Source organism: Triplophysa rosa, linkage group LG6 (genome assembly GCF_024868665.1).
Source record: "Triplophysa rosa linkage group LG6, Trosa_1v2, whole genome shotgun sequence".
NCBI lineage: Eukaryota > Metazoa > Chordata > Actinopteri > Cypriniformes > Nemacheilidae > Triplophysa > Triplophysa rosa.
Genome location: NC_079895.1, coordinates 22,041,772 through 22,062,377, shown reverse-complemented (window position 1 = coordinate 22,062,377; position 20,606 = coordinate 22,041,772). Strand labels below are relative to the sequence as shown.

At 37.8% G+C, this 20,606-nt stretch overlaps 1 protein-coding gene across 5 annotated transcripts; it reads right to left on the bottom strand.

The window, feature by feature from the left end:
- Positions 1 to 90: 90 nt before the first annotated feature.
- On the bottom strand, positions 91 to 20,053 carry dnajb2 (DnaJ heat shock protein family (Hsp40) member B2). 5 transcript variants are annotated; one of them, XM_057336282.1, is made up of 12 exons: positions 19,607 to 19,946; positions 18,904 to 18,990; positions 18,323 to 18,432; positions 18,153 to 18,206; positions 17,584 to 17,700; positions 12,984 to 13,076; positions 12,456 to 12,570; positions 12,280 to 12,350; positions 11,904 to 12,164; positions 4,230 to 4,294; positions 1,158 to 1,219; positions 91 to 806 (listed from the first exon to the last, which is right to left on the bottom strand). In XM_057336282.1, the coding sequence occupies exons 2-11, from the start codon at positions 18,966 to 18,968 to the stop codon at positions 1,178 to 1,180; spliced, it is 993 nt and encodes a 330-aa protein (XP_057192265.1). In that variant the 5' UTR covers positions 18,969 to 18,990; positions 19,607 to 19,946; the 3' UTR covers positions 91 to 806; positions 1,158 to 1,177. The 5 variants fall into 5 exon arrangements, 4 of the variants coding, with proteins under 4 accessions (XP_057192265.1, XP_057192266.1, XP_057192264.1 ...); XM_057336283.1 differs by lacking the exon at positions 4,230 to 4,294 and having other exon boundaries at positions 98 to 806; positions 19,607 to 19,942; XR_008963142.1 differs by lacking the exon at positions 91 to 806 and having other exon boundaries at positions 1,162 to 1,219; positions 4,230 to 12,164; positions 19,607 to 20,052.
- Between the last annotated feature and the right edge of the window lie 553 nt (positions 20,054 to 20,606).

Genomic DNA, 20,606 nt, shown 5'->3' with positions numbered 1-20,606 from the left:
CATACTGGTCTCTCTGCTATATTATGACCATGCAGACAGAAATCTCAGAAACTGTTGACGTTCATCACAAAAAATTACAAATGCTAAGCATATCATTTTAATGTATTTCATTTATGTTGGATTTTTTAAATTTTATTCTCCTTTAGTATTGTGAATGTGGCGCTATATGAAAACATTTCGTTGTTGTATCTCAGCCAGCCAAACACAGCAATATTGGCTCAACCAATGGCAATAGTTTGAATCTGCTGGACCAACCAACTGAAGGTAGTGTTTGGAAAAACCTGTTATAAAACATGTATTATCTTTGCAATTCTTTTGTGCCACCAGTGGTATCAAAATACTTGATAGATCTGTAATATGTAGATACTACAATGATTGTTTACCTTAATTAAATTTTTTTGAAGACCTGCATATTACACTGTAGGTTATGAAATGCTAAGATTTAAAATAAAACACAGAGAAAACCCTTGATACAGATAAGTTATGAAGATTTTAAATTCTCAAATATAGCATGTAAAAAGTGCAACAACTGGTTTGTCCATATAACACTTTTTTTTTACATTATCTTAAAGTTATGATCAGTGCAGGTTGTAAATAATTGATATATATAAAAAGATCCAGTCTTCTCTCTGTAAGGCTGAGCACACAGTACACACATACAGCACGTACGTTATTGACCTTTATGTAGCGTTGCCTGGGGTTTGTTCCAAATAAAACTTTGAAAAGGGTCTGAGCAGCAGGTGTGCCAGGCAGCGAGAGAGACAGTGAAGCAAAAAGAGTGAGCAGCACACCAAGGAAAACTTCACCTGTTAGGGGCAGATGGATGAATCTAAAATTAGTCACCTCATAGTTCTTTCTGTTACGTTTGGTGAGTTAAATCCACACACATAGACACACTAAAGACACTGAGAATTGTTTGTAATTTTGAGTCTACAACAGCAGTGCCTCGTAATACTTCTTTTGCACGAGTTAAAATAAACTCTTATCATGCAGAATTTGATATTTTCCTTACAGGAACACTGCATGTTCTCGGAGGCAACACTTGTAATTACACAACTAGATTTTTAATGAACTGAGCTCATTATTACAATAGGAGGTTGGGAGGAAGGTCTGAGAACTAAGCTAAGTCATTAAAAGAGGTCTACACTACATTTTACCTCTGGGGTTAAGAGGGGGATCACAGCCACAGGTCAGCCTGTGAAGGCCTGGAAGTCGGACTCTGTAACGGTAGGGAGAACGAGTCAGGTAAAATCATAACCATATTACATGCAAATGCAGTATGTGCGGTTAATGAAGAACGAATTGATGCATAGAGAAACACAAGGAAAGGTCAAAGTTGTAGAAGTACGTTTTTTTAAATGGAGGCAAGGGATTTAACTGTTTGGAGCCCATTTTAATCTTTCAGTAAATAATACATGCACAGCATGCATGGGACAGAGCCTCTCGGTAAAAAATGAAATAAAAATAAATACAATGGAAAAAGCAATTGTACAAAAAAACCTGGTCCATTAAAATAAATGCTTGTGACCAAAACTGATTTAATAGAGTTTATTGTTCTTAATATTATTATCAACAATGACTGAAACATCATTTAATAACTTGATTCATTTATTAATTTAAATATCGTGTAGTGTCAAACTGTATCCTAAATTATGATTTATTTTACAATAGAGGCAGCAATGTTTCTGAGCATTACATTTTTAAACACAAAAAGCTCTTTTTGGTAAATAAATGACTTTGATCTCTCTTGACATTTGATAAAATTACACAAAATAACTTGTTCATAAACATTCACATATCATGACATTCAACTGTCTGTGCTTTATCTAGTGTTCAAGTCAAATGTTCATTATTGATTTGTTTTTGTTTATTTCATATCACACAGGTGCTGGTTAATATGAAAGAAACTAGACAGGATATTGATTCACTTTTTTGGTTACCGTACACAAGCCGGCACATAAATAATGCCATTGGTAACCACAGCCATGCATTTCAAACCTAACAAAAAAGGCCCAAACAAATATCAACACTGAATAATACTGATGATGAATACAACATTACAGTCACTATTTTACAGTTATTTGGCACATCCTCATAAACTGAGTAAATTGTTTATCCAAAGTACTTTCCAATACTTATTCACACCATTAGTCAATATGATGCAGTGCATTCACGATGGGGTAACTAAACATGAGCCCTTGGAGACACTGATTATCTCAAGTCTTTTTGTGCAAAAGTTTATAACTCTTTAAAGAGTCATGAGGGGATTCTTTCATAACACTGTCGTCTAAAACAAATTATTTAAAAAATTGCACATCACATTTAAAAGGAACTTCTAACAGAATAAAAAAGCAGGACAAAGCATCCACAAAGAGAATCCACAAAAACCTCCTATCTAAAGCATCCCTTATAAGTCTACATATGTATCTGTTTAGGGTCAAAATAACCAACTTTTTGCAAAAAAAACCTCTGATCTCGTATAGAAAACTTCTATTGTGATAATTAATAATAATAATTTAGGAATGAGTGGCATCAGCCAGTGTTGTAGTCTCGAGACTCGGACTCGGTCTTGAACTCGGTCTCGAGACCGTATTTTACTGGTCTTGGTCTTGTCATGGACTCGTGTGCATTTTGACTCGGTCTTGACTCGTACTCGAACATGTTCGGAATTTGAGCGAAAGCACAAAGAAAGGTAAGATCAAAGACTTTTCAAACAATTTATTAATTAAATTTCAGACCGTGGATGCATTGTTTACTGTAGAGGCCTGCACTGGACTAACGTAACGTTACATTTTGAATGCCGCCCACCCCCGCCAGATTCTATCCCACTCCTGTACGTTAGGGATCCCACTTTCCAGAAAGTCGCGTTGCTATATTATTTGTCTTAACTGGATTATTGTAATATTTTTGCCTTTTACACAGCAGGACAAAGGTGTCTCAAAGAAAACCAAATATCGTTTAATAAAATGAAAATATGAATACAAATATGATGGCCAATGACACTATGCATCTCCCCACAAAAATGTCTGACAAAAGTCACTCCCTCGGCGCATTCGCACTTTTGGATTAAAATCAAATGCAGTATGAAGTATTACACTTTTATGCACAGTCAGTCGGATCTTGTGCGCACCTCCACTTGCCATTGTCATCTCCCCTGTATGAGTGACTAAAAAGTTAATCAATTTAAGTTCTTGTGTTTTTGCTTGTTTGTGTTTGTTCCACAGTTCTATTTAATCCTGTGAGCTCAGCTCAAACACTAGTTTGCTAAAAAAGGTTTTTCGACTAGTGTGTTGATTTTAATTTCATTATTACCCCGCAATAAAACGTAGGCGTCCAGTAAGATTTTAAGCATTTTAGATTAACTACCGCTTCACAAAATCACAGAAGATGGCGCTAAAACACAGAGTGGCCGCACTAAGAACTCTAACAGTAAACAATCGGCAGGAAAAATATAGCTGTAAATATTGCCTAATGCCTACATTTTTTTCTGTATTATCTATTTTTTCTTGATTTTCTGAAATTATTATGGTGATCATCATACTTGCATACTTGTTATGGCTTATTAGCAATAGCTTTATGTACATGTATCTTGTTAACTGTGTATCATAATACTGTTTTTTTTCTTTCAAGGCTTGCTGAGTACAAGAGAGGGATTCACACAGAATCAAACAGATGTGCACCACAAACTGCACAAAGTATAGAATCATCATTTTGCACTGCTCAGCATTACAGTCCTGACTCAAGTCGCCAAAGAGCAATCAGTCAAGCAATTATTAATGACTTGATTATTGGCTGTACCTTACCTTTATCTATAATTGAGAATGAACACTTCCGACACTTTCGTCACACACTGGATATGAGGTATGTGCCCATTTCAAGAGCAACAATTGCTGAGAAATGCATTCCAGATTTAGTTGGAAAGGTTAAGATGCATATTTGTGAAACCTTGCAGAAACACAGCTCCATCTCAGTAACTGTAGATATATGGTCAGACCGAACCATGCGCTCATTCCTTGGAATTACTGCACATGCTTACAATACTAGTGAGAATGTTTACAAGCTGGACTCTTTTCTTTTGGATTGTAAACAGTTTCCAGGTAGACACACTGGTGAAAACATTTCAATGGCCTTTGATGACATAACAGAGTAGTATTGGATTACGAGCAAGATTGATTACATCATAACAGATAACGCGGCAAACATGAAATGTGCTTTTAAAGTGAAGTTACCTCAGCAATCTGTTGACCCTGCAGATGACAATGAGGAAGAAATTGACAACTTGGATGATGGGGAGCTGTGGGAGGATTTAGACAACTACCAAGAAACCTTGTTAGACATGGCCAGGTCAAGACAGCGATTGTCATGCTTTGCCCACTCTCTTCAGCTGGTTATTGGTGATGGACTGAAGGAAGCCAAATGCATATCCCTGGCCATAGCAAAAGCATCAAAGCTCACTTCTCTACTGCATAGCAGCACTACTTTCAAGAACCTCTTCGAAACTACTTTTGGCAGTGGAAAATCAATACCAGTGGCGACTGTTACTCGTTGGAATTCAACGTTCAAGCAGGTGCAAGCCATCACAAGTCTTGACTACAAAAATCTGGCAGAGGTCTGTGGTAAAGAATTTGAAAATGTGGTGTTTACACTCTGTGAATGGAACCAGCTTCAGGAGCTGAGTGCAATTCTTGGACCATTTTCAGAGGCAACGGACCTAACACAAGGTGAAAAGTCTGTTTTAGACCTAAATACACATCTTCTGAAAATGGGTGCGACAAGAAGCCAGTGCCAGCCTTTAATTAGGGCCCTTCACAGCTCTCCACAAAGAAGATTTTTAGGAGTATTTGTGAAAGCTAAAATGGCCACAGAGTGTGAAGAACCCATGCCTTTTTACCAAGACGTGTACTTTCTTTCTGCAATGCTTGATCCGCAATTTGGTCTCAACTGGGTTGACTTGGATGTTACCAACAACATGGATTAAAGTGAAAAAATGTCTTCTGACTGAATTTCTTATAAGGCCAAGTCATATTCCTTTAACCGACACTTTATTTAAATAGTCAAGACCAATATAGTATTTTAAGGGGAGATGTTTTAAATCGCTTTCATATTGCCAGTTTGCGTATTTTAAAAGCTATTTTTAATCTATGAAAACATTATACTTACATTGACAAATAATCAACCATCTACATAACTTCAGGGCACGTTTTTCGGGGCTTGACATTACGCGTTGTCATGTGGTTGTCCTTCGGACAAGTACATTTGTCATTCACTTGTCCGAGTACAAAAATTAGCCTACTTGTACGAACATAAAAAAAACTTCATATGAAGTGTCAGTATAATTGTTTCGGATTCTGAGTGCTCATGTTTGCTTCTAAGCGTTTTACCTAGTGTCTGAAGTTGGTTATACTCTCCGTGATTGCTATAGAACAAAGGCAAGCAGTAAATATTATTAGTGGCAGGGCTGTACGTTAACTTTTACACAGCACTGGTGTTACAGAGGTTTTGTAGCACAGGCCAAACAGTCGTAGCTAGTGTTGTAATCGAGACCACCTAAACCGAGACCAAGACAAGACCAAGACCAGAGGGTGTCGAGACCAAAACATGACCAAGATGTTGAATGGCCGAGACCAAGACAAGGCCAAGGCAGGCCGAGTCAAGACAAAGACTAGTACTCTCTAAAATTCTAAAAGATCCACATTAAAAAGTCATAATTACAGAATCATGCATTCTAAGCGTTCTTATCTATTATTCAGTAGCAAAATATCACGTTTTCAGATCACGTCAGACTTTATAATATAAAGAAACAAGATCTAATACAAGTACCTTTTTTGCAATCACATCTTGGATATTGTGGACCTTTGTATTCATTTTGTTGACAGATTTCTTCTAGGACATTCCCCCAATCATCTGGCACAACAGTCAAGGCTTAACTTAAGCCAGGACTATGCCTTAGTTAAATTAGGATATTTAAGTCACTTTTAATAAAATGCCTTGGATAAAAATACTGCTGGTGTGCATCTTGAGACAAAACAATGGCAACGACATATTTTAAGATATGTCAGGGATATTTATTTCCAGTTAAGACAGCTCAAACTTTTATTTTAGTCTGGGACTATAGTCTTAAGCCTTGTGTGTGAACCGGACATTAAAGTTTTACATCCAATCACATTAATAATGTTAACACTTAAATCAGACAATGCACCATCATTTTATTGTAATTCCCACAGTTGTGGTCTTGAAAAAAAACCAGAGACCACTAAATCTGAGACCGAGACAAGACCATCACAAAATGGTTGAGACCGGACTCGAGAGACCAAGACCGGTCTCGAGTACTACAACACTAGTCGTAGCACAAGTATAAAACGTTTGTTGTCATCATTAAAAAATGTGCAAGTGCAGTTCATCACATGAATAGGCAGGTAACTGACAAATGACATTAATGTTACATATGGATAAATTAAGGCCATATAATCTTTTGTTTACCTAAATTTGATTTAATATTTCTAAGTAACGTTACTGTGTTTTTAATTTTTTACTATACAATAGTGGTATATTTGTCCACATTAATTACTGTAGTATATTACAGTATTTACTATAGTAAACTGCAGTAAAATTCCTAGATACTAGTGTTTTTTAACTTTATTAAAGTATACTATGCATTTACTCTAGTTTATCAATTTACTACAAGGGTACTACAATTTTCCATAGCACATACTATAGTACACTACAGTATTTTTTCGTCTGAGTGTTCAGTTTAACGGGACTTTTATTTTGACGACTTGTCGGAAAGACGGCGCCCGAGTTAATGTTTTTGACGATAGCTTCACTCAAACAGTACAATGCTGGTAAAATAAACTCTTAGCAACTGTGGAGATGAAGTTCATGTGTTCATATCCTCATATAGTGCAGACGCAGACAAATCCTAGACCAACACTTGTGTAGTATGTTAAATTGTGCACTTCATTCCCTCAGACACACAGCCAGATGACATAATTAAATAACATGATTCATTGTCGGCGAGCGATGCGATATTGATTAATGTCACACACAAACAAGCACAACGACAAACGAACGTCACACAAGCACGTAGCTCTGTCTAATGCACATATTCTTATTATTCTATGTCGCACAGTGTTACTTTTTTCAAGTTACTTGTCCGGTCGGGCAAGTAAAATTCTCTCTTCTCTCGAGCCTGGTTGTGATAGGTAGCAGGATTGAGTCGGTCTCTGGCTCAGTGCCAGTCAAAGCGTTGAATGTTCTAATCACACCGGTGTGATCGTACGCGTCAAGGGGTTAAAATCATGAAAAGTGAATTTATGACATTAAGGACAGGCGGGAACCCTGCAATTGACGGAAATCCGTCGTAGACTCGCTGCAATTAACGGAAATCCGTCGTAGCGACGGAGAACTTTAATCCATGCAACAATGATGCTTCGCCTTCATCACTAAAGAAGTTCAGAGAAGATGTAAAGAGGACTCTGACAAGTTAGTATTTTTCCCCATTCCACTGTATTTTAATTCAACTATAACATATATATTTTAATATATAACTTTTATTTGTGACCCTGCCTAGGAAAGCCCTGCTAATATAACTTTTGGGGGGAGGGAATTTACTGTTTTCTATGTAAAGTCATCTTACGTAAAGAACATTCTGTTAAATTTTCAGAATCTTATAATTAGATTATTAGACTTTAGTCACAGACAGTGTCACAAATAAATTGCAGCCTTTAAATTACATCTTTAAATTGCCATTAATGTCGATATGATTATGATGGTCAATATGATGTCAACATTTTTCTCTCATTGATGACCTTAGTGATTTAGTAAAAAAAACTTTGTTATACTAATGCAATATTGTATTGTGCTGTCTTTTAAGATAACTTGATCTCGACTGTTGAGAGTGTGGCTGTTGGTGAAAGTTCTGAGCAGCTGAATGCAGAAGATTTCTCATCAAATAGTTCTCCACCATCCAAATTGCCACGGCTAGTAACTCGCTACAAAGCCCACAAAAGCCAGCATAACCTTACGGTGGATGCCAGTATCTCTGACCAGATAAGTAAATACTTCAGTGACATTCAGGATCCATGTACTGACACAGCACTTGCCTTCTGGTCCAAAAACAAGGACAGATATCCCCAACTGCATGCACTAGCAGTGAAACTGTTGTCAGTCCCCGCGTCCTCTGCACCAGTAGAGAGAATTTTTAGTCGGGGTGGAATAATCATGAGACCACATTGTGCTCGTTTGGGTAACAGGATGGTCTCCTCCCTTATATTTTTGAAAAGTAATTATGCCCATGTGTAATTTTCAAAACTTCTATAACTGCACATAATGCAAGACATTGTAAGGATATGTGCATATCAGCAGTCATTAACTAAGGTTAAAAGTTGTTACAGTTAGTGGTTCAGTAATGTTATTTGCACTGGAAATGTTGTGGACTTATACTGTATAGGGGGAAAGTAATGTTATGTGGACTTAAAAATTGAGATAGTATGTTATATGGCCTAGAATTGTTATGTGGAGTGGACTTGTGTAGGGGGAAAGTAATGTTATGTGGACTTATACTGTATAGGGGGAAAGTAATGTTATGTGGACTTATGTAGTGGTACCATAATGTTATGTGGAGCACTTAATTCATAATTGTAATAAAATTACCTTTACACCACTTACTATGTGGCCTTTTTTACCCTCAGCTAATATCAGTTTGAGCAAATAAAACACAGTGTACATGCCATGGTGGTTTCCACCAAACATTTAACATTGGTTTCCACCAAACATTTTTAGGTCCTTATGTGGACTCGGACTTGACTCGGACTCAACCCTCTCTGGCAGGGCCGGATTATCCAATGGGCATTATGGGCACCGGCCCAGGGGCCCATGCGCGCTTGGGGCCCAAGAAAGGGGGAAAAAATTTAACATAACCATGTTTTCGCTATATTCATTCTGCCGTGCGTCTCTCTGGCCGCACACACGCAAGTGCGCACACAAACAGTGTTTCTAACATACCCAAGTCTGTCTCTTGATTTAGTAACTTTTACAAGCCCTTTAGCAGCTTTTGTTCAGGAGAAGCACAAAGCGAAATATCCAGCGACCTTCCGATAAAGTTTTAATTCAGTTGGAAAATGTCACCAGTGCTGTCCCGCGAGCGCAAGGTCTCTTTTTCCCCGCGCAGGGATCGTCTCAGTGAGCGGCAGAAAGAAGCAGCACATTCCACAGGTGACTCCCGAATGAAATGAGTACAAAACAGCGTTTCCAACAACATGTCACTGTTATCCACTGTTTGAATTTATAAACATGAACACATTTCGTCTGTAGCCTAAATACGCACATGGTTATAGACAGAGTCTGTGTGAAAGAATATAGACTGAATCGCCGCTTTTTATGGTGATTTGTTAGATGTCGCGCTAAGTCACTAAGTCAAGAAACTGAAAATATGTCAATGAAAACGGCTTTATTGATGTAAATATAATCTATAGGCTAGAATATTGGTTGTCTTTAAAATCTCAAAAGGTAAGAGTTTTTTACATGTATTTGGTGGTGTTTCTTGTCCAATAATGAATTTTGATATAATGTTGGTCAGGTCTAACTGCCTTATACTTTACCGATTTTTAGCCTTCGTTATTAGAAAATCCAGAGTGCTTTTACATACATTGCAAAATGTTTACTTACACAGACTCGTGTAAGTATACCTATAATATTCGTTAATGCCGTTTAACACATTACACGCTTATATAAGAACGTGAGTCGCCAGGTGCTTGGTACACAAATAAAGTTTAACCAAAGGACAAATTACTCTTATAGTATAATCAATGACAAAGTCTACCCTTTTATTCTTAGAAAAATTAAAATGTTTATAAGAAAATATTTGAGAATTACATTTAAGAATATTCTTAAGAACGTCCTATAATTTATCTTAATAAAGTTCTTATATTTTCTCTTAAGAACAGTTTTGTGAATCCGGCGTGTTTGTGTGTGAATTATGGAAGAATCTGATAGAACTGAATTAATAGGTAGAGGTGAGGCAGTGTGTGCTTACAAATGCCAGTGAGTTACAGTATGTAGGGAAATGTCTTGATATTGTTGCTGCTGGTCCAGAAAAGCATTGCAATCATGTGGTGTAAATCTTGTATGATGGAGGATGTGTACAGGTGTTGATATTGTCCTTCAGGTTGTGATCATAGTTTGTAACTTGGCAATGTAATCCTGTATAAAATAGAGGTACACGTAGTGCCCTATAGGCTATTTCAAAACTTTATTGTGCGCCCGTGCGTATGGGGGGGGGGATGGAGGTCTTGTGCCCAGGGGCCCCTGAATTCTTAATCCGGGCCTGCTCTCTGGTCTCGGTCTTGACTCGGACTCAACCCTCTCTGGTCTCGGTCTTGACTCGGACTCGAATGAGCTGGTCTCGACTACAACACTGGCATCAGCTGAAACACTGACAGTCTCGTTGTGTTTCTTTAGACTGCAGCCATCCTTTTGCTTAGGATATTCATATCTTTAGTGAAACTGAAATCAAACAAACCCGTAAGAGTGTTCAAATCTAATGGCCCGGTTTCAGGTTTAGCCTAAACCAGGACTATGCCTTAGTTAATTTAGGCTATTTAAGTCGCTTTTATTAAAATGCCGTAGAAAAAAACATTACTGATGTCCATCTTGAAACAAAACAATGGCACTGACATATTTTAAGATACGTCAGGGCCAGTTATTTTCAGTTTAGACAGCTCAAAATTAATTTTAGTCTGGCACTAATCTTAAACCTTGTCTGTGAAACCGGGGCAATATGGTGACATGTTTAAAACTTGAAATATCATTGGTACATGTGTGTCTTGTGACGAAGTGTCATATAACAACCATTCATGAGACACAGGAGAACCAGTCAGATTATCGACGTGTTTGAATTTAGCACTTTTTCATGGGTTTCAGCTAGGCTAAATGATCTTAAAATCTTAATAATTTTCTCACACAATATATGAATTTGCTTCAGAAGACATTTATAAACCCAATGAAGCCGTTTGAGTTACTTTTATGGTGTTTGCACTTTTTGGGGCTTTAACAAGTTGGAAGCTATAGTCATAAAGAGAGACATTTTTCATTAAAAAAAGAAAATATGTTTGTGTTTGTGAGATGGCATGATAGTGAATAAATTATTAAAGAATGTTCATTTTGGCGGGAAATAATCTAAACCAGCATATATATTATGAGCTAAAACTTTTTAAATTGAATGCTGGATTTAAGGTGCTAAACGCAAATTTAGCCATATTGCTAACTTTCACCATTTTGCCATTTCATTACTTTGCTGCAAAAGCCCTCCAAAAACATATCTCAAAATACCTATTTTAGGGCTACCTATGTTTTTAAAGCCTAAAAATGCTCACAGAATCTATAATTTCTCAAATTTAGTATATATTACTGTATTGTTAGCTGTTGTATGGGAAGATTTCTATGTGGTAAATAAACACATATTTGGCACCTGTTATTTAAACCTCCAGGCAAGATAATATATAAAAATAGTACCATCATCCTTGTGCTTTGTCATAAGCCCTGCCATAACACATAGAAAGAGCTACAAGTCAAGGCACAGTCCAAAACTTCACTAAGATCAAACACACGTCACACGCACGATTATTCCCCGCAAACGTACTAACAGACCACACACTGACACTTCCTCCTCTTTTTTACCGCATCGGTCCCATTGGCCATACTTTTCACATTCTCCTTTTCTTTCACAACAACATTCTCCTGGTGCATGTTTTCTGAACCGTGAACCGGCCTTGTTTCTCTATCGTCTAAAGATGGGGAGGTGCTGCCTGTTGAATCATCTGTCTTTTGACTCTCAGATTTGGTTTTCTGAGGGGCATCCCTCCTATTCCCACCCCCACCAGCCCCTGGTTGTGTCCCCCCGGCACCTGATATCATGTCCTCCGCTTGCTGTTGGGCCTCCATCTCTGATAAGCTGTAGGCCAGCGCCATCTGCAGGTCTTCGTCCTCCTCATCTTCACTGGCTTCGGGGCGATGATATAAAGGGGCGGCGCTAAAAGAGCGCATGGCGGGGTTTGTAGGGGTGTTGTGAGAGCGGTGGAGTCGTGGCTGTTGGGGTTGTCCAGAAGGCTGTCCGGACTCTTCTCTACGGCTCAGTTCTAAAGCCAGCGCCATCTCATCCTCCACACCTGCACACACAAACACAGCTGAACGTCAAATCGGATCTACATGAACACATATAAAATAAAGAAAGCATGCAAAATAATGAGGCAAATCTAGTTTCATGTTGTTATTAAAGATTACCATTGATGAGGACAGTTTTTAGAACCCCGTCCTCCTCGACCTCCGTTCTCTCCTGCCCGTTTTCATTGATCCTGTGGTGGAAATTGAATTTTTATTACAAGGAATTTGATCATATAATATGTGCTGTCATATAAATCGTGAGTAGTTTGCAATAGTTTGCAAAGATGCAAACTGACTTTTTTGTAGAGATACGTTTTCCATTGACAATGCGGGTTGAAGTGGAAACAGACTTGAAGTTTGCCCCTCCCATACTGCCCATGCCTCCCATTGAGGAGAAGGATGTAAAATCAACTGTTGGCATCAGAAAAATAAACACAAATGCAGCTTTTCATTTTTAACAATTTAATTTCATCATTTACCCACCCTTGTGTCAATCTAAACCTGTATGACTTCTTTTGAAGAATACAAAATAAGATATTTTGAAGATTATTGATAACCAAACAACACTGTCCCCCTTTCACAACCATTGTATGGACACAAAATTTCTCAAAATATCTTCTTTTGTGTTTCACAGAAGAAAGAGTCATATATAGGTTTGGAATGATTGAGGTTGATCAAATGACAGAATATTTATTTTCTGGGTAAACTATCCCTTTGATGTAACCAAATGTATTGAAGCAAAATTCATCTAAATGAAGTATTAATCTGGGTGTATGCACTGTGCAGAAGGAGTATGCAATCTATTATGCGTGAAAAATACAAACCATTTGCTGAGGGGAAGGAGAAGAAGCGACTGGGTCCAAGCCTGGAGGAGGAGCTGTGAAATCCACTGTGCATCCCACCAAACGGGAAATCATCTAATGTGAGAGTGGGTAGAGAATGACAGACAGTTAAAGAGGGTAAGGCCAGCAAAATACTACGGCAGTAATTGCAATGGAATGTGGTGAGCTGGTGAGAACTGTGAGTGGATGAGGAAAATCCTAAAATGATTATATTACCAGGTCGATATTTAAATTAAAATGATTTATTCCAGGGACTTTATGATGCCAGCCAAGGACCCTAAATATGATTAACCTATTGCGAGAGATCACCTTTCTAAATTACATATCGTTCTGTAAATATATAAATATCTCATTTTATATAATTGGCTACATTTAGAGTACAACTGGACGTATAATCCTGAAGAGAAACATTTTCAATGCAAATGTACTTGTACTGTAACTTTAACAATAAATCTTGTGTCATGAAAGCTTTTTACGTGTGCACATGCTCTGTTAAGGTCACCCAATAATGCAGACCAATACATGTTTTTGTAAGTATTAATGTAAGAACACTGTAGGTCAATGTAAACAGAGAGGCAGAAAATGCATGTATCCAAATATTGGATCTTTGCATTATGCCTGTGCATTCGGTACAATGCTTATATTTAGGGATGCACCGAAACGAAAATTCTTGGCCGAAGCTGAACATGATGTTCGAAACACTTGGTCGAAGGCCGAATAATACCGAACACCGAACATAGTTTTTTGCATTTCTTCTATTTATTAAGCCATTTTTTTCACTATTGCACAAACTGAATAGTCAAAATGTACTTTTATAATTTGTATTGTTTTTCAATAAAATACAATACAGCTTAATATAAAATTGAGCAAAACAAAGTAAATTCAAACAAAAAATTGAGCCTGTGAATAGCCTATATTAATTAGGCCTATAACTGACTTCTAAAAGAATGTAATGTAAGTTATTCTGTACCCCTACAACAAAACACTTCATTAAAAAGTGTCATTCCACATTAGGCCTATAAAATAAAAATATGAATAAACTAAAACTGTTGGATTATTATAGGCTACATTGCAAAATGATTTGAGAAAAAAAAACATCCAATGCAAGCAATTCTGACTGATACTGACTGACAACCATTTCAGTTCACGTCTCTCCTCCAAACTCCGCCTACAAAAGCTGACTGTTCTCTCAGAAGGTGCACCGAACATACTTTGACAAGTTGTTTAGTACAGGGAACTGTGTGCACGTGACCACTGTATGATGTCAAAGGATGTCGCGAGCGGCGGGGCTACTGTCAGACCGCCCGCTTCCGTCTGAAGTAAAGTTACCGACCGGTAAAGACGCTTTCATTTGGAAATTTACTTCCGTGCGGCAAGTGTCTTTCTCGACACTTTAAAATGCTCCACACACGCACTGCCAAAATGTTTGCAGCAGTAATAAAGCGCATGCGTGTCTCTCTCTCTGTGTGTCTCTCTCTCTCTCTCTCTCTCTCTCTGCGCTGGTTGCTGCTTGATCGTATCACGAGTCATGTTCGGTAAAATTTATTCGGCCACTTCCGAACATTCGGTGCATCCCTACTTATATTTCTGAAAAACACAAACTGCATTTGTGTTTTTACTTATTTCTCTTAATTTATATTGCTATTTGCTTATTTATTCTTATTTAATTATGTTCTGAAGAACCAAAAAGATAACTTTGGGTTTACTTATGGTTTGTTTTTACTATGGTTTTGTAATTAGTATACTGCATACTACAGTTCAACAGTTTATTGTTTTGCATATTTTTGAATAATAGTAAACTTTCAGTAACACAAATGTACTGTAACTGCGTAATTTTGTGTGACTATAATAATAAAGCAAATTATATTTCGTCATGTTTAATGTAGCCAGCCTTTGCCTAGAATTTGCATAAATGTGTGTCCTATCAGCATTTTATCATCAAGCTTCTTGATGTCTCAACATGGGATTTCTCATTTATGCTTTTTTTGGCTACTTTTCTTCATTATTCAGTCCAAGTCACGCATTAAAAAATGTAACTAAATAAATTAATATGTTAGCACAATTAAAATTTTCTCTACAAAATAAATTTCAAACATTTAAAGGAGTAGTTGACCTTCAAAATTAAAATTCTGTCACAAAAGAAGATATTTTGAAAAATGTTGGTAACAGAACAGCACAGCCCGCCGTTCACTTCTATTGTAACCAATGCAAGTGAATGGGGGGCAGTTAACAAAATTCTTCAAAATATCTTCTTTTGTGTTCTACGGAAGAAAGAAAGTCATACAGGTTTGAAATGACAAGAGGGTGAGTAAATGAAGGCGAACTACTCCTTTACGCGTTCAGATTAAAAGAATTTGAAGACCACACGAACCCTTTTAATCAAGTAACCAACAACTTTTGACCAGTAGTGAAGAAAATCAAGAAAAAGCACAAATGAAGTACAGAAAGAACATTCTGAATCATCTAAATCAGGGGCCTTCAACATTTTTCGAATGCATGGAGCAGGGAACCCCTTATACTAAATGTGTAAACGGAGCTATTTAAATAGAAACAACCCTATTGTCACAGCAATATTATGTTAAGACATTAGTCTTATGCACAGACACTATTATGTTATTGTTGCACATAGGCTTTTCTGTGTATTATTTTTGTCTTTAATATAGATTGTTTGATTATTTTAAGGGATTTGCAACATCATACATTTTCATTTTACTGTGAGATGGAAAATTAAACATTTATTTGAACCTTAGTTTTTATTAATGTCATGATTCTGCCTCATCATGTCATGTCAATTCTTGGTCTTGAGGCAGAGTCATGGCAAAGCCTTAGGTTATATGTGGGGAGAGAGATTTTGACCCTTTCGGCCTTATATACTCTCTCTCCGGTCCACGTCTCTGTTCCCGCCCTCTCGTTCCTCGTTAGCTTTCCATCAGTGTTTCATCCCCCACACCTGTTCCCTTGTTAACTATCATTTGTTTGTCTCCCTTTAAAAAGCCCTCGTGTCTATTGTCTTGTGCTCGTGCATTGTATTTGATGTAGCCTGTGCTACTGTGTACCCTGTATTCGGTGTTACTGTGTTCCTCAAGTATTCTCCGTGATTCCTGTTCCTGTTGTTACTTCCCGTCAGTCTTAGTAAGTGTTTAGTTCTATTAGTTAGTTCTTAGTAGTTGTTTGTATTATTATTTTGTGACCTTGTTTACACCCCATCGCGGGTCTTTGTTTTGTGTTTTAAAATAAAAGTCTTTTGTTTTCCCGTACTACCGCTGCCTGCTACTGGGTTCTCCACACCGCAATCAAGACAATTAAGGCTTCAATGAGATGACTGACCCTGGTTAATGGCACAAAGACTATTCTAGTGGTGTAACACTCTCCGTCTGCACGTTCCTCACTGGACTCCAATTCCCACCATTCCCTGCACGCACACCTGACATTGTTGATTTCACCCGCACCTGTTTCCCCTTTTCACTGATTATTTGGACACTATTTAAGTTTCATCTTGGTTTGTATTCAGTTGTCTGTTATTAAGGTTGTCTAAGGTTTAATGTCGTCGAAGATCTTAAGTTATAAATGTCGCTTGTTTTCGGTTTCGCTATCTCTGTGGACTTTTGGATACGTTGATTCCTGTTTCCGTTTGGATTATACCATTTGTTTTCTTATCGGTTTTACAAAGGAATCTGTTATCCTGTGGATTTACGTTTTGTTTTTGCCTGTGTCTGGCTTTGGATTTATTAAACCTGCAAACCTTACCCGTGGTGGTGACATTCCTTCTGTACCCGAGAATCGCGTGACAAGTGGAGATAGGGGTTGTCTCTGGATGCGAAAGAAATTAGTGCAGATTTTAAGCATTCTGTTGTAAAATCAGGCCATTTTATTAAGTGTCATTCTCTTTTTTTTCTTCCGCTTCTCTGTGTCGCAGAATACACCACTATTTTGTAATTCTGAGCTCCGTTGTCTTTCTCGTGGATCAGCATTGTTACACGAAAATGAACACAAGGTTTTTTCTGCAGAGCACCATATCAGACTAAGGAGAGCAACATGATGCAACGAGTCCGCGTCCAACGAGTACACGGTGCGCGTTTCATTGATTTTAAACATGTACGATAGTTCTGTAATAGTTTACAATGCAGAAGCGGTGTGGTGTCATTTGACTATAAATTTTTACAGCTTTAACAAATTTGAACAGACGTTCAGAAACATATGAGAATGCACTTTATTTGCACGCAACTCCTTTCATGCGTACTTTTATCGGAAGGGAGACAGAGAATGCACTGATTCTAACCCTACCGGTTTTTATGATGCAGATGTAACATTTCTTCAACTGCTTGCTTCCGCTGCCTGAATGGATGTTTTACTCTGCACGCACGAAGGTTAAAATTGCAATGCACGGGAGCTTCAATGAGTCCTCGCGGCTGCGCACGTGCGCAGTTTAAAGAGAACATTGGTTGTAATATTTCTGTACCCATGCCTTTACATTTTTAACAAAAAGTTGCCTGTGAGTAAACAGTAATTAGTGGACCCCTTGCGGTTCCGAACCCCCCGGTTGAAGACCCCTGATCTAAATACTAACTCCCTGGGAACCCACCAAAGAAGTCAGCAAATGGGTCCTGCCCTCTAAAAAACTCTCGAAAAACCTCATCTGGGCTGCGAAATGTGAAGGTGAATCCTGGGAAGTCGTCAGGAAATGATGAGCTGCTAGAGCCTAAGAGACAGATGTAAGATAATGAGTAAAAAACTGACACACACAACAAAGAAAAAACAAAGTGGCATGAGGTTTTGAGAACATATCCTTCAACCCATCATACAACAGTCTAGACCGTTTGTCACATCCATCAAACACGACCAACAGGAGTGTTTACTATGTTCTCTACTGGTAGCAGGAGATGCAACAAAAACATACACTTTAAGGCATTGTGGGTTTTAATCTGCATGATGATTGGGATTACCATTGCTCAATTGGTCCGGCATTGCAATAGCAATATAAAGATAATCAACATAATGATAACATGCAAGTCTTGAATGCACTGTAAGTCGCTTAGTCAAAGCGTCTGTCATTTCTTTAACACCAGCTAGAGTGAGGTAAACTTTAAATTTTAACTATTGGTTGTAATGAGTTGCTTGTCATTTTAAGGACGACAAGCAAATTTTGCTTACCTGAGCTTGGCACGCCCGATCTACCATATCTGTCAAAAGCCTCCCGTTTGCCTTCTTGGAAATGAGAAAACACAACAGTGCAATGTAAGTAAGACCCAAACATTGAAGAAAGAAGAAATACTTTTTGAACATGCATTGTGAAAGTCATGTAAAAATGTTGAATATTTTACTGTCTGAAAGAACTTCATAAGCCTCTGCTATCTCTTTGAATTTTCTCTCTGCCTCCTCCTTGTTGTCTGGGTTTTTGTCAGGGTGCCAGCGTAAAGCCAGTTTCCTGTAACTGTACAAACAAATAAATAAACATGTAAGCAAACTTATCTTGAGTGCAATTTCAATATGGTGTTAGGCAAAACCGAAAGTGAAAACATTGCTAGTCATTTACTAGTGTAATCAAGACTCAAGAGTAATGAAAAAACTGATAACATAAATGATTCGTCATTCTGTCTGTCAATGGGGCTTTACTGAAAATAGCAGAACTAGAAAGTTAGACATAAAGTTGGAAGTAAAACGTAATAACATACTAATAACAGACATAATAAAATACTTTCAAAGTTAAGTTATGTTTAAACTTTTTAGTGAGGCAACACAAGCCACTTGACCATTGAGACATACATGATAATTAAATATAGACAAACAGTAATCTCAGAATACTTTATGCCTCTATTGGACAATTTAAGTACTGTTCAACAGTACCAAAGCCAAACTTCTCAAAAAGCCACTTTTTTGTTAAGTAAAGGGACTTTTAACTTACGCTTTCTTGATGTCATCTTGAGAAGCATTCCGTGACACTCCCAGGACATCATAATAATCCACCATTGCGCCCCTGAGTTCAACACACCTGTTGCGCACATGTGTGTATGTGAAATGACATCGTGATTAATAATGGCAATGTGTTAATAAATGCTTTTGTTTTTAAATGCTACTTGTACATATCAATCACTGTTATTGTCACACAGGGACATGTAATTATTCAAATCAATTGCCATAATGTCAAAACATAACAGGCCATAGATGCCAAGCAACATGGACATTTATGACTTTGGGAAACATTTTACACAGCACTGTAATATTTTATTTTGATGATTATTTATACTAAACCATCTATGTAAACAAAGTTCTTTCAGTCTCAGATCTGATTTCAAACCATAAACAAATGTTCTAACGCATATCGATAGCAACAGTTCAATAAACTGTTGATATCGACAGTTTATCACAAACATAGACCGGTATTCCCCTGGAGTCTCGCTTGCCCGTGTCTGGAAGTCACTGGAAACCGGACACAATGTGATGTTATTTAAAGCTCGAACTTGAAAAGCGATTGGTGTGGCCATATGTACACTGACAGCTGCGGAGCTGTTACGGTCGATCATTCACACAACTCCATACAAATACGGCGTTTAACACATTCGTTATTATAACGTTACGCGAGTTTTTACGGTCAACGTGACATTTACCTTTTTTTAGAAGTATTCACCCTGGAGACGTGCCTCTGTAAACAGAACTGAAATATTTTGGCGAACGAGTGTCCCGAGACGCTGATCGCTGGAACTGACGCTCTTTAACGCACGCGTGAGTGCGGAATTCCGTTAGAATCCCCTGCTTACCGTTGACATATTGGGCTTCATGACTTCAGTGTGTAATCTAGCCCTCTACATCTGTAAATGCTTCACCCTTCTGCAGCGAAAGCGGTGCGTCACGCCAAAGTCCCTTGAAGGAAAGTCCCGGTACAAAATATTCTGTTACCCGTGATATTTTGAGACCGCAATAGGCGCTATTGTCACTGCCGACAATTCTCTACGCAAAGAGCGTAAATTCGCGCGAGAATGCGCTTTGTGCTCGTGCGCAATAACGCGCTTTGTTCTCGTGCACGTTATCGTGAGCGGGCTTTTGGGAAAGTCTGTTGAGGGTGCTGACGTGCTTCAGTGGCTGAACACGCCCATTGAACTGTTCAAAGCAGGTTCATTTAATTGATTGCGTTTGGAATTATTGTGATTGCCATGGTAATTGTTTTATAGCCTATATGTAGGTATGTAGGCCTATATATATATATATATATATATGTGTGTGTGTGTGTGTGTGTGCGTGTGTGTGTGTGTTCACTTTTACCCTAATAATAGAACAGCAATAACGATAATTCTAAACATTGTCCATTTAAGAAAAATGAACATAAATGAGCTTTGTGCTATACATACATACATTATATATAATGTACATAATAACATTATATTATAAAATGATATGTTTATAATGTACCTCATAGTCGTACAGCAGGTCACCATATCTCACGATGCATCGTAACAGGCTAAAAAAATCTGTTACCCTCCTCTGTTTTACACAGAATAGCCTTATTGTTCGTCATGATCACTCTTTTGATATCTAATGCCTTCTATGTCTTATCCTGAAAAGTATTTAGGTGTGATGAGAACAGTGCCAGTCGTACAGCAGGTCACCATA